General features: G+C 48.0%; 1 protein-coding gene across 4 annotated transcripts in view; it reads right to left on the bottom strand.

Annotated features, from left to right (window-relative positions):
* LOC144141345 (ferredoxin-fold anticodon-binding domain-containing protein 1-like) overlaps positions 1-15068 on the bottom strand; it is a 28707-nt gene that overhangs the window by 11349 nt on the left and 2290 nt on the right. For 2 of the 4 annotated variants that reach the window (XM_077672941.1, XM_077672942.1), the window contains exons 3-4: positions 11059-11221; positions 6669-6871 (exon numbers count right to left, since the gene is read on the bottom strand). In XM_077672941.1, the coding sequence (XP_077529067.1) occupies positions 6669-6871; positions 11059-11221 (366 nt within the window). The remainder of the gene's footprint in view (positions 1-6668; positions 6872-11058; positions 11222-15068) is intronic. The other 2 variants (XM_077672943.1, XM_077672944.1) reach the window with 1 other exon arrangement.

Genomic DNA, 15068 nt, shown 5'->3' with positions numbered 1-15068 from the left:
TTGTTTTGACCACGCGAAGGATCGGCACGTTCACCGCAAGTCTATCACGATGTCGGGTGCACGAAGACAGTATTAGGCTGCAATTAAAAGAAGAGTTCTTTTATGGGACGAGACCATCAGGAATTGCGCCGCAGGACAGCAGTTTGTCGTCACCGAAGGCAGCATTCGCGGGTGGAGAAAGCAACTGGTGCTTGACTGGACAAAGTGTGGTGTCGGCGGCCTGGAGCGCTGTTGGGGGTTCCCGTCAGTGCTCGTGTTGGACGCCTTTTGCTGCCACCTGACCGATTTCGTGAAGAAGTTGTTGCGCGAACCCCTTACCCAACTCATTGTCATTCCAGGAGGAATGACATCCCAGCTGCAACCGCAAGAGGTTTGCATCAACAAGCCTTTCAAAGACTGCATCAGGTCCTGCTACCAAGAGTGGATGAGGTCAGGAGACCCGTAAGTGACAGCTACCGTATGGCTGACGCGGGCTTCTCCAGCGGTGCTTTGTGGCTGGATCGCGGATGCGTGGGCCAGCATCCCAGAGGAGCTCGTCAGTCGCTCTTTTAAGAAATGCGGCACCTCGAACGCCCTTGATGGCACTGAGGACCACTTTCTGTGGCAAGACATTTCCGACAATGCGACTTCAGGAGACAGCGGCAGCGAACCTGACGATGACTGAACCGACGTCGGGAGGCAGTGCCAGCGAAAACTGACAATGACTGAATGGTAACTGCAGTGCAAATAAATGTTTTCTGTGCTCTTTACCTCGCATTATATGTGGATAAAAACTTTTTTTCTGATTTTGCTGTCACCGAATTACACCTCGTATTATACGCGGGTCCGTTATACGCGGGTTTTTATGGTACTCTGGACAATGTTGTCTGGGGCGCGATCGTGGTGGTGTAGCACAAACAAGGCGCGCTGCGAATATGCACCTTCTTGCATGCAGCCATAACGAAAGCCAGTTTGTGAAGAAGAGAGTGTATGCCATACAGCCTGAAGAAAATATCCACATGATCTTTGTGCGCCTCCCAAACACCCCCAAACCTACAATAAGACGTTTGGGAGGGTGCATAAAAATTAACGCGTTGGGCACAAATTGGGCACAAAAAATTGGGCACAGATATAAACATTCACAGGATACAAGTCAACAACGACAGAAGTAGAAGACAGCCGCTTTATTTCCCGCTGGACGATGTGCGTGTAGGGTATATACTGGTATATACATTAGGCTGTTGAGTCCTCATAAAAGCATCTCAAAAATACTGTAGGGAAGCCTACGCATTTTAAATACTTATCGAGGAGCTCTGAGTGCTGAACCTTGTGAAGAAGCTAGAAAGGAAGGAGTACTGACACCAAATTTTGATACCTAAAAAATGATATAATTGGCTTCAGTAGTTTGTACAGATGCCTCACAGAAATTTTTGCAGTGATCCGAGGCCGGAATCACATCTAAAATCGATTTTTATTGTCCAGGCCGTGAGCTTCCACAAATCGGCAGCACTAGCGCAATCGCTTTCGGCGTGACGAAACATTGGCCGGCGTGTCTGGCCGGTTCAGAGTGACGTCATATAGTCGTTTTCAGAACCGGAAACGATATCCTGCGGTGCTGTTGTCGGTGGTATTCGTTTGGGCAGGAGACGTGGGCGTAGCTGTGTGAGCAATGCTTGTAAACGTTGCGTGTTCGACGTCTTTGCTCTTCAGTTCGTTGCCGGCGCATGGTGTTCAGCACTGGTGCCGAAAACTGCGCGATATCGACATGCACCGCGGCGACGCGGCGGTGCGCGTCGATGAGCTCACCCAAGTTGTGCTATGGCAAGCTCGCGGTATGCGAAGTACTGCTCGCGGAAGCCTGTCCGAGCAAATCGACGACGACGCCAAGATGCATTATTTTCCAGGCGACGACATGCAGCGCTAAACGTGGACTGAGTTCCTGCGCGCCGGCGGCCGCAAGAACTGTCGCCCAAGCCAGCGGGCTCAGGGTTGCACGGGTCACCTTGGGTGTTGGGAACTTAGTATCGTGGCGACTATTTGATCGCTGGTATCTGTACAACTGCGAATGACCATCCCTTACACAACTTTTTACCACACTATCATCCCCTTTTTCGCATATGGAGCTTTATTTTGGCAATAATTTCCGTTACAGCGATCGGCGACCCAGACATCTGCCGCGGCCTGTTTTGATTCTAGCGCGCATGTGGAGCCATCTTTCGGCCGCTCGCCGCACCGTGGTGCCCGCAGTGCTAGGTCAGAGTGCCGAACCTCCGCTGCCGGTCAGCGTAGGCTTACGATCGCGGCAAATATCTGAACGCCACTTTTAAATTCAGTGCTGATAATAACTCCTAGCACAATTTTCAACACACTAACATCTACTTTCTCGCATGTGGAGCTTCTTTTTCGCGATCAGATTGATTAGAAGAGTGGCGACTAGCTGTTGCTATCACGGTCTGCACCGGTTCGAGCCGCAGTGATATTAAAAAACGGACGACGGCGAAGACATCGCCGGCCTAATCGCCTGGCCAAATAAAGTTGTTCTGTCTGTCAGGTGGCAAGTGACTCATCCGAGTCTGACGATTCAGACTACATGTCGACTGCGCGGGCGAGTCGCGGACCATGTGAAATCGTAGCAGACGATGTGGCGAACGCATGGAGGAAAGAAAAACGTCCCTGACGTCACAGGTGAGACCGTGACGTAAGGCTGGCCCGCTTGCAGGCTGGCCTTCGAACGGCCATTTTCCCGCGCGGCGACCAAATTTGAAATTGGTTGCAATAAACGTGCTATAATTAATTCTGTGTTGGCAGCTGACGGCTTTCGGTTCGATTTTCGTAATTACTGGGCCAATCGGTATTCTTTACAGCATAAAAACTGAAAGCGAGAAATTTCGTGTCAGTACTCCTTTAAACACGATCTTCTGATTGATGCTCCGAAGAATGTTGTTCTCTCTCTCCTCGTCTGTTGCAAACTTGTGGGGGAGACAACTTCAAATTATTCAGAGGTGTCAGAAGCTGGAAAAGATAACTGAATTACTAGAAATATGCTTTTTGATGCACTAAAGCATCAAATCGGGCGATTTCTAGCAAAGGCACTGCGGCCCCTCACAAGCGGAGTGTAACACAGTGGTGCCACTGATGAACGGTGATTTGGAGCAATTTTTGTATCAGTAAATTATTAATTTTGGAGCAATTTGGAGCACCTAAATGTCAGTTTTGGAGCACCTTGGAGCAACTAAACATCAACTGCTAGATGTGTCCAAAGCATCTCTCAGCACTAAAAATTGACCAGTATCGTCCAGTAATTGATGTGGAGGTCACCATTGAATGGGCTTCAAGGTGATTTTCACACATGCGATCACAAATGGACGACACAGCTGAAGAATAATGGTCTCCTTGTCCCTACCAGGGAAAGACTTTTTCAAGAAGTCACTGAAAACGCTTCATAGTTGGCAGGCTCGAACATGCATTAAAAATAGCTTTCACAGTCAGCTCTCCCAATAGCCCAAGAATAGCCAAATAGCCAATAAAGATAAATTTCTACAACCAAAAAAAAAGTAGCCAAATTAGGCTCTTTATAGCTTACCTGGCATTCCTGGGGAAATGGGATTTTTTTTCCACTTATTTCGAAACAGTCGCTAGAAGTCGCCAGAAGTTTGATGCAATTAAATCCCCTAAGTATCCACGCAATCGCAAAAATGCAACAAAACATAATTTGCAAGGTATTTAGTTACTTTCTGGTGTGGATAAAAGACAACCTGCAACACGATAATGAATTTTGAAAGGCTTCGACAAACCTGCCTAGCAAAAAAACAACGCGCCTCTCGCGCCTCTTTTCTAGTTTATTAATTGTTGAGGCAAGCCCTCGTGTTTTACTTTTTCATTTTATTAGATGCAGGCGCTTGCTATCAGTCCTCGTGCGCATTTCCACGCTAGCTGGAAATGTGCACGAGAAACGCGCATGGAGCTTTTGCATGTGATTCGTGCGCGTCGGCGTTGCGCGTGCGATTTTTTCATGCCCGCGTCGACGATTCCACGCACGCGGCAGTTTCTGCCACGCTCAGAAAATGAGGCGCGTCGTGCGCGGCAGTGGGAGGAGCCTGGCGACTTGCCCTAATGGGGAGGCGCGTGCCTCATGGCGGCGGTTTTAAAGCGCTCGAGACAGCCTGGTCACGGCCGGCTGGCTCCGTCGGCGGTTTTTAGGCTTACCACCCCGGCAGGTATTGCATGGACGCTTTCACTAGCGACGCGGATGATGTTTTAAAGTACCGATTTCGCCAACATTATAAGCTCCTTTACCACACAAGCAACTTCGTGCGTGCCTTGAGCGATGTTTTAGAGAGCGCTTAAAAGTGGTCGCTCGAGCTCCCCACACCACTTCGCGGCCGAAGCCGCCGCCATGTTGCCGCGCGCAGCGTATGGGTGCTTACGCGGCGCGTTTTCGCGAGCAGAAAACGCTCCATGAGGTTCATGCTTTTGAGGGACTGGCCGTTCTTCACAGCCCGCTTCACTTGCGGCAGTCCCCTCCGCGAGCCCAACAAGCGAAGCGAGAGCTTGCAGCCGAGCGCGTCACGCATGCCGCGAAACGGCGCTCCCATTGGCTCCCGGAGCGGAGAGGGCCGGCAATAAACGCCACCTAAAACTACCTATTGTTTATAGCAGGAATTATTGGAAACTACAGCAAGAAGGAAAGTTTTTAACCGCGGTACGCCAGCGCTGCAATGACATGCTAGACGAAAGCACTGTATCGGCGGTACAGTGACGGCGCCAACCAAACTCGCCGCGGCAAACACGATGACGGGTGCTAGTTCAAGTTATCAACCCGAATTAGTTATACATGTCTAGAGACCACTGTGAAGTAGTGCTGCTTGTAACAGGCTGCACGCGATTTGCGCAACACAAATTTTGGCGCACTTTTGGCGCACTTGCTTGCAAAATCGTGGTTTTTGTATCAGGATGGCGCAGGATACCTCATTTGGCGCAAATTGGCGCATTTGGCGCAGGAGTGGCAGCACTGGTAACAGACGACAGTAGCCCGAGTCCCTAAGCCGACGTCAGAGCCAGGGAGCGCCATTTTGACGTTTCATGACGTTTACTAGCCCCAGTTTTAAAGTTTGCCTTATTTCTCTTTACTGAAAGCATATAATTCTTGGCCGGCAATCAAAAACTAGACTAAATGCACCGGATGTCACAACGCAAATCTGTCTTCACTATTCAACAACAATACGGCTTGTATGGCACGACCACTCTGTAATTGGCTGAGAAGGCGTGACGTAACTTATTAAACAGCTGGTAGGAACGATCACGTCACACATTAGCAACTTCAGCTTGCGTAAAAGTGACGCGATGTTATGTAACAGCTTGCAAATGGCGGCTGCTGTCGCCGTGAAATAGGGCAGAAAATTTCACCGACCTTCGGTGCCACGAAATCCCTGTGAATTTGCAGCAGGCGCAGTTTTGCATGACATGTGGTTTAAAGCTGTTTTCTAACAAAAGAAATAATAGTTTTGACTGTTTTGAAGTCAGCCACATGGAGCATACAAATAATGGGCCGTGTCCTGTTTTTATGATCTCCAATAAAATAAAAAATATTTGCTTGGCGTAACAGCAACATAAGAGGGCAGTACAAGCCTCTCCATCACAAAGAGAACCAAACACACACATAGCATTTGTCCACACTCCTCCCAGTAACCTGGTGGGTCGCATGATTGAACTCAAGAGAGAAATAACAAAGAAGACTCACTGTTTTACTTGTTACTGCGCTGATTGAGTTCGAGGTTGACAAATAAGTGAATCGGTGGCATCAGTACATTCTGTCGTTATCAGGCATAGCGTTTTTCTGTCCTTACCACGTCATACAACCAATGATCACGACCTTTTTTCTTTGTGATCACACCACAAGCAGATGACAGTGTGGTGGCGGTGGTGGCCGGGAAAGTGATAATGCAACAAAGCTTTGAAGCAGAGAGCTCAACTGTGTTACTAGAAGTGATTGAAAGAAATAAATATATATGGTAGAAAAGATTGTGTGCTGTTCTTCAGCTCAGCACCCACCTTTCGCTTGCTTTCGGACTTGATTGCCTTATAATGTTGACGTCAATTTTAACCTGAAGAAATGTGTTTCTCTTGCCAACCTATGCTGCCATCCTAAGTTTTATAACACATGCCCAGTATTTTTATGTCTTATGCGCAATATTTGATAGCTTGGTTGTGATGTTTATAAACTAAGCATCACGTCACTGATTGCTTATGTTTTGCTTACACAAAAAACAAGGTGAATTCACCGTGAATTTATGCAGTCCAGAACAGGGCCCCAGATCAGCTCGATGATATGTCTGGTTGCCAGATGACAACTAGCAGTATGCCAGTGACGGGTGTATAGGTCGAGGGGTAACCTGTGAGCTGGATTTGTTCGGAAAACTGCGATCTATATTCCGGTTCATACAGCAAATATGCAGTTAGCAGCTGTGTGTGCATGTGCCTAGGTGTGTTTGCACGTGTACTCACACACACGCACATGGGTAAGTGTGCTTCACGCACGAAGTTGCATGATACTTGGTCTAAGAATTCTCACTTTATTGTTAAATAAAACCCCTCACGGGCCAGTGGTTACAACCAAGTTAAAAGCGCACGGAAGTTACTGAAAAAGAGTCAACAGGGAGTGGACAGACTGACTCCCTTTTGGGGCATACCTGTACCCTCGTGGCTGGTAGCCGGGTGGGGCATGGAAGGGCTCCAGTGAGCGAAGCACGAACCCTCCGAAGGTTGCCATCTCCACCACCTGCCAGGTGTCAGCCCGGGGCCGGGGGGCGTCGGCTGGCGTGCCCCCCTGTCCCCTGCACAGGGCCACTCGGACGCACGACCCCGGCCGGAGGACACGCCCTGCACTGTGGGCCTGCAATCAGTCAGTGTCCCTTCCACACGGGCCACACTACAGGTGGGAACTATCCCCTGCGTGGTATTTGCTTAAAAATGAACATCCAGGGAGCATCACATTCACAGGTGGAGTGTTGGCGGGAGCAGCAATGGATTATCATTGCTGATAGGCACAGGTACAGACACTGGCTCCAGTCCACGCTGTGAAGGTGGTTGGAAAGCAAAGCTGTGAACGTCATCCCCTCAACGCTTCCACATGCAACATCACTTGAATTCACACACAAGGGTCTAGAAAGAGTGAAACCAGAGATTCTGCCAGCCGTTACCTGGCATTCGCACGGGCACCGTCCCGAACGCAACAGCGTCGGCCACAGCCAGGCTAGAGGTGGTGTAGCCCGGCCGTGTGTCGGAAGAAATAAAACGGAGAGGAGCGTGTTTCAAAGGATGAGACAGTGGAGCCCAGCCATCCTCATGTGCTAGCTTGGGGCTACACCACCGTGCCACACAAGCGCAGACACCAAAAAAATGCGGCATGTGAGCTTGGTGATTCCCATTTATACTGATTTAAACTAGTTAGTTTAGTAAGTTTGAGAATTACGAGAAAGCTGAGGGAGCGTTTATAATCGCTATGTAACAGAAGCAGCTGCTACTTTTGCCTTTTGTAATACCTCTTAAAACACAACTGAATTGGTAATCACCAATTTAGAAAATGCAGTCCCATTCGTGGCAGGCAGTGTGCAAAAGGTAGCGTTTGCAAAAGGTAGCGTTTGCAGTGTGCAAAAGGCCAGATGCATGTATGTGGTCCCTACATTTTGTTTTTCCGCCCTGCTAACCAATCCTTAAAGTATCCTTGCTGTATGACCACTTAATTCCATCGGGTCCGGGTTACCCAGGACGTGCTGTTGAACAAGTTTTAATCAAGCCGCGCGAAGTAAGCACGCAATGGACGCAAAGCTGTGCCAAGACAGGCCTAAAACAACCATTGCTAAAGCAGACGACAAAGGGGTGAGCACAGGGAATGCTGGGTAATAGCGCCATCTACCCTGTGCTGCCATAGTGAAGAGCACCTGGCGCCTCCCCAGCCGCGTTGGGAGTTTCTTGTCCCACATGCCACGAAAGAACCATTGGCAGGTAGAGGTAGAACACTTTTTGCTTTAAAAAAAAAGAAACAGTACAGAACAAATGGGATGAAAAATCAGCTATGTTGAGGACATAGACAATAAAGCACAGTTCTGGCTTATCTTCTGTCTTGCCCATTTTTTCTCTTTCTTTCGAATATGCATTTTTGCCAACTAGACCATACAGCACTATCTTGTTCACTGACAGGCAGCTCAAAAAACTGGCTGACAATCCGCCTCTTTCACAACCCCACTGCGCATGCGCAATCCCCTAGCGGCCAAGTCCCTAAGCAGTCCGGTAGGGGCAGCAGACAACATTTCCCACAGCTCCCGCACAAGCGGGAAGGGGTCGTGGTTGTATTTACATCGTTTGATTTTTTGTGTGTGCTCGTTGTGCGCGGAACAATGCCCACAACTTGTGCTGTGTTCCACTGTAACTCGGAGTGCCGAAAAGGGAACGGTGTCGGCTTCTATCGCTTCCCGTCGGCCGCACACGATCGGCTACGGCGGCTTGCGTCGCTCGCGTCGGCTCGGGTGATGGGAACTTTAGGCTTAGCATCCTGGCGGATATTTGATCGCCACTATCTGTGCAACCGCGAATGACAATCCGCAACACAACTTTTCACTACACTATCATCCCCTTTCTCGCATGTGGAACTCTATTTAAGCTATAACTGCCGTTTGAGCGATCGGTGACCAAGACATCTGCGTAGCCTGTTTCGCTGCTTCCGCGCAGGTATCACCATCTCTCGGCCGCTCGGCGCACCGCGCGCCGCGGCGACCTGACAACAATAAGCCCTGACAACAATAAGCCCTGACAACAATCCCTGGCACAACTTTTCACCACACTAACACCTACTTTCTCGCATGTGGAACTTCTTCTTAGCGATCAGATTGATTCAGAAGAGCAGCGACAAGCGCGGTTGCTATCGTGGTCTGCGCCGGTTCGAGCCGCTGAGTGTGCCGAGCTGGCAGGCGCGGCCGGCGTGTGCGCGGACTGTTTCCGAAGGCAGAAAACGCTTCACGATTGCTTGCTTTATCCATTTCTTGCGAACAAACGCGCAGAATCTACAAATTCAGCTCAGCGATCATCGTAGTTGACCATGAAGCAAAAACAGTGGGCGGAGCGACACCGACGACGCATCTCATGCGCGCATCGGGCCGTCTCAAATTCACGCGTACGACTAGTCGTGGCAACAGTCGTAACGATCAGACGCATGCAAATCGCGTGTACCAATCGTACATGTGTCCAGCACTTAAAGGCATTTTGCGAACTGCCGGCCTTTGTTAAGCTGGTGATCGCACTTCATGCCAGACACTCCAAGTACTGCTCGCTCTGCTACTCGGACGGCACACGGATCTGTCCGAGATTTCTCTGCCAGCCCTCTTCAGTGATAAGAAGGCATTATAACACCAACACAGAAGAAAAACTTCGGCTGCTCCTCGCCGTAATGTGGGATTGCCGTGCATACAACGAGAACGCAGCCGGAGGAAACGCCGGCAAACCCTACCGCCTCAACTTCTGCTAGGCACGCTAGGTGGCAGCACACCGCAATGAAAGAGGCAGATTACGATGCTCCCTAATGCGAAATGTGAATGCAGCACAACCTGCAGAGTCTTCTTGGCGACGACGCAGAGCTGCTGCTTCGGTAACGCACACGTCTGGATCCTGGCATCGGCAGCACTTCCTTCGTCTCATTTAGGGAACGCACGACGACGCACACTACTCTGGCGCCATCTCGTAGCAGGTCGCTGCCGCGGAGCACCTCTGACAAGACGCCCTCGGCATACCACCCTCCCTCTCACCATTTCGCCATACTCTCCTCTGCTGCTTTTCTGCTTGCTTTAGCTGCGCTGTTCTCCTCGTTCTCTCAGTTACGAGAGAGAACAAGCATCTTTAATTTCAAGGCTGACGGCGAGGGAAGCCACGAAACCACAGGGGTGGGCGCTGAAGAGGTGCACTCTAGCACACCTCTGAGGCAGCTGAAGGGAAGCCTCCACAAAGCCTCTCCCCTTTCCCCTTCTCTTCCCAGCCTCGAAATGCCCCAAGTCTCAGCTTAGTCTACCCCTGCTAACTTATATAACTCATACAACTCGAGCCTCCGCTTATACCCCCTGCTACATGAGCGTTTCGAAGGCCTTTGAATTAAATGTAATTAGACATAAATGATACCTTTGGGCTGCCACATGACGTTTTTCAAAGGCCTTTGGTTGAGAGGCCATTTGAGTTAAAGGAGCACCACCAATGACCTTTGAAGTTCTCAAAGGCGTTTGCAAAAGCGAACGGTCATACTCTCTGGGGAAGTTTCAGCATTCTGTAATTACAAAAACAATTATTTACGAGTAAAACTTGGTGTTTAAAGTGCACGACCTTCATAACTTTTCACTCGTTTTTGTTCTCTATCACTCACTCTACGATTACAAGGCAATTTGGTACTCTCAACACCGACGCTGCAGGAGAGGAACAAAAAAACTAGCTGTTTTGTGCACGCTTGTAGACTGTTATTAAATTGATCACCAATAATTGTTTTCTTGCCCATTTTAACTCTAAAATTAAATTTCTGCCAAGTGTGAAACAGGGCAGCAGTGATGACACCAAAACATGGCGGGCGCATGCGGAAACTTCCACTGCCTTTGAGAACTGTCGTGTCGTTCGAATGGCATTTGAAATTTCGAAGGTCATTCGACTGAAATGCCCTTTCAAACGCTCGCGTAGAACAGGTATTAGTCTAACTTATACCAGGCACTTCGAAGACCTTTGAACCGAATGCCACCTTTGAGCTGCTAGACAACATTTCAGCCTTCAATCACGTGGCATCACAGCGTGTCAGCTGAGTGCGCTGGTCCACTGCCATTTATTTGCTGAGTGAATGGGCCACTATTTAAAAAAAAAACAAAAACCCACAGTGTTCCTCGACTCAGTTGAACCAGCGTTTTGAAGAGTTGTGAAAAAACAGCTGTTTTGCTTGTGGACAGCCCGAACACACAGGTTGGCACATTCGGGTTCGTAAAACTTCACCACAACGAAAGAACAATTTGCTCTACGACAGGATGAAAAAAAGGAAGGAACACAGACGTTCTTCCCCACCTGACAAAGAACTCCCTGAGCAGCCTCCTGTTCTCGCCAATCTTCATCTTGCCCCCAGTGTGGGGGAAGTTGAAGATGATCTCCTTGAGCTCGTTGCACTGTTGCGACACCCAGGGGTGCTGGTGCATTGCCCGAGCGTCCACATCCATCAGCACACGAACACCTGGCAAAAATGAAATGCAGAGCACCACAACATGACGGACAAAAAGCCAAGCCAGACACTTTTGTGAGGTACAATGTGAGCATGCTGTTCCAGAAACTTTTTTTCTCAGATTTTTGCGGCAAGAACTTAAGCTACAAAGAAACACCACAATGGGTTCATCTAATGTTGAATTTGTGATAGCCAAACCAACGTGTTTTGAATAACTGCCAGCCATCACCAGTTCTTCAGGTGCTACTTCTGAGCGATAATCGTTCAAGTCATGTCTCTGGTGCCATTCAAGCTGAGTTTCAGCTTGCAATTTAAGACAACTGCACAGCAAAGAAATACAGTGCGGATACCAGCATTTATTTTTACATGTTAGTGCCCGGAGGGCAGTTGTAGCATGTCATGGGTATGCGGGTACAATTGCAAAGCAGAACAAGAAATGCTGGTGGTGTTGGAGATTGATCTGGGTTGCTTTATTTTCTTCCGGAGGAATCGCTAATTGCTTGGAACTTTTATTTACTTATCCCACACACCACAGGTCAGTAATTTGGCCCAGGAAGAAGAGTGCAGCGTATGAGTGATACAAATTACAAGAAACAATAAAAAATGAGATGCAAGTGAAGAACAGGAACGAAACAGTATAGTTTGACAACATACAAGTGCATAACATGATACTCGGTTTTTTCACAAAATTGACAGATTCTAAAACATCTGGGGAAAAAGAATTCCCTTTTGACACCTTGCGGAACGAACTTATCGGCATTGTTTCTGGGAAAATACAGTGGTAAAGACAATTCAGGGCTATACCCAGGTGTTTGTATTTATACGTTTTTACGAATTTTCAGAAGGGCTAATTTAGTCATCCCTGAAAGGCAGTTGCAAAAAACCCAAGGCGAGTAATTTTGCACCGAGCCTCCTGTATTTCTATCATTTCTTTCCACACCAATAAAGGTGGCCAATCATGCTTTCTGCACCTAGCAAAAATAAATCCCACGGCATCTCTCGGAACCTTTAAAGGAACCATGAAGAGAAAACACAAGTTTGGTTCATTCAAAAGATTGTCTCGTTAGAATCGTACTGACACCACTTTTAACGTAAACTTCGCTCAAATAAGCTACATAATTAGGAAAAACGGGAATGGTCATGCGACCCACCAGCTCATTTCCCGCAACAGAACCTGTGATGTCACATGAGCTAAGCTCTGCGATTGGCGGAGGCTGGCAGAAGCAGACGCAAATTAGGTAGAACTTACAAACTAGACGAACGAGCGATTTGCGCTTAAACTTAGGGCACATTCTTTACAAAGCAATAAGAATGATGGGACAAACAGTGGAAGTCACGAAAGCACATGTAAACATAGAAGTACTGATGCGTTCTGCTGTTCGTACTGCGCACAGCATGCTTTGGTTTAGCTGCACAGCACTACGGGGCTTGGGGTTGTCTCAGACGACACTGGCCTATTGACGTAAGCAACGGTGTCTTACGTCACCCCATTTGTCGAGCGAGCACTGTTTCAGGGAACAAATATTTTCTCCCAGAACAAAAACAAGCCAGGTTTAAATGCGGGCAAAAACAAACCAAACGCTTGCCACGGTATGGTGGCGCCATCTAGGTTACAGAACGTAAAGAAACGCGGGAACAAACCGTCACCGCTGTACAGGGTGGAGACAACCTTTGAACGGTCCCGTGCCGCCGCAATTGGGCCAATGGGCTCAACGCGTTATTCTTTTCGTTTCCCACGAGACCTAGCAATGCGAAACAGACAATATGATTCAAACTTCTTCAGTAAACCGCGTTGCGGCGATAATTTTAGCGCGGTTTTGACACAATGACCTGCTTCGGCGGCGAGCGAGCAATCGAAAATGGCGGCGCCAGCGTATACATGTCTCTACCCTGTACGGCGGATGCGTGAATGAAGGTACTCTAGGCTGCAGAGCAGTCGGTTCCTGTGATGTCATTTGGGACCACGAAAACGCACGATTGAGCGGGAAAATCAAAATTTTAACCTAAATTGTTTAATTTCTCAGTGAATAAAGCACCGTTTGTATCCGGACAAGCGCTGGGGGCACTATAAAACACGAAATCTTTCGAATAAAACCAACTTGCATTTTCTCTTCATGGCTCCTTTAAAGAAAGACTGAGGGCAAGATACAAGTTGCTTTATTTCGATACATTAGTTCATCGAGAACACGAATATACCTTTCCAATGTGCAGCCTTATTAAAGGAGGGTAGAAAATAGTGAAAACACGAAGACAGGTTTCGTCACCCCCTGGCTATACCGCACAACTTATACCCGTGCTACACGAGCGTTTGGAAGGACATTTCAGTCAAAGGACCTTCGAAATTTCAAATGCCATTCGAACTGGAAGGAGTTTCGCCGATCTACACGACGATTCTCAAAGGCAGTTGAAAGTTTCCGCATTCGCCCGCCATGTTTTGGTGTCGCCACTGCTGCCATGTTTCGTTCTTGGCGAAAATGTAATTTTAGAGTTAAAATGGGCAAAAAGCAATTATTAGAGACCAAATTGATAACTATCTACAAGCGCGAACAAAACATGCACAAGGCAGCCAGCTTCTTTTTGTATTTTTTTGCACCGCCGGTGTTGAGAGTACCAAGTCACCTCGTAATCGTAGAGCGAGTGGCAAAGAACGAAAACAAGCGAACAAGTGAAAAATTATTAAGATCTTGCACTTCAAACACAAAGTTTTTCTCGTAAATAATTGGTTTTGTTATTACGGCTTGCAGAAACTGAGCCTGAGGGTACAACCGTTCGCGTTTCAAAGGCCTTTGAGACTCTCAAAGGTCAGTTGTCGTGCTCCTTTGACTCAAATGGCATTTGAACCAAAGGCCTTTGAAAAACGTCGTGTAGCAGCTCAAAGGTTTCATTTGAGTCAAAGGACATTCGACTCAAAGGCCTTCGAAACGCTCGTGTAGCACGGGTATTACACTGGAAGTGGTTAAAACTGCGCAACACCTATTTTACCAATACACCATCACAAGTAAGTTTATAAAAAAAAGTTTTTGTAGTGTCATGTGTGAACGTCAAATAACAAAAATACAGCTAGAAACAATATGATGGGAGCCCAGCCAATAGATCACGTGATGATCCTAAACGCCAACAAACTATTTTTGGTTTCGGTGCAATACTATACTCAGCCAGATAAATGTGCGACCCTGGTGCGGTACTGTGTGCATAGCTGCTTTTACTGTAATCCTCTGCATGATTTTGCTAGATTAAGAAAACTCGGGAATGCTTACTTTGGCTAAAGTCAGTACATTCAACTGTGCGCAATGTCTGGCGTACGCAACATCTTTTGTGGCTACCACTGGATGGCGCTACTCGTCCACACTGGTGGCAATGCTGCTATGCGAAGCGGCAGGTGGAGACCGCGCACAAGGAGTTGTGTCAATGCTGATCACCAGGGCCCATGAAGAAACATTTTGCTCAGTGGTCCAAAGCAGCAAAGGACGTGGGAGTTTCGGAAAGCACGACTGATTTGAACGAAATTGACAAAACCACTTGGTTCGTGGTAATATCAAATTCGGTGACTTCTATACCGCTATAGAACACCGCTGCCTCGTTTGCTTTCAGATTATTGTTTTGCAAACAACGGCTCCAGCAGCCTCTGTTTACGTCATGGAATAGTTCTGAGCGAAATAAGAAAGGCACATGTGTTGTTTGATTGGTGATTTCTCAGCAACTAAGGCATCTTCCGGCACTGAAATGACCATGGCAAGGTCATACTTTCGTCTGGAGCCAACTTGCTGGCGGCCTTGAGTGGCCCTCTGGAGCTGCACAACCTCAGTCTTATAATGGGGATACTAAAAAATGACCTCATACTGTAGTTCTGGCCTCACAC

The sequence above is a fragment of the Haemaphysalis longicornis genome, unplaced genomic scaffold, assembly GCF_048455015.1.
Source record: "Haemaphysalis longicornis isolate Haplotype H1 unplaced genomic scaffold, Haemaphysalis longicornis Haplotype H1 scaffold_6, whole genome shotgun sequence".
Lineage (NCBI taxonomy): Eukaryota > Metazoa > Arthropoda > Arachnida > Ixodida > Ixodidae > Haemaphysalis > Haemaphysalis longicornis.
The sequence above is the reverse complement of the archived record's forward strand: the minus strand, read 5'-3'. Positions and strand labels throughout refer to the sequence as shown.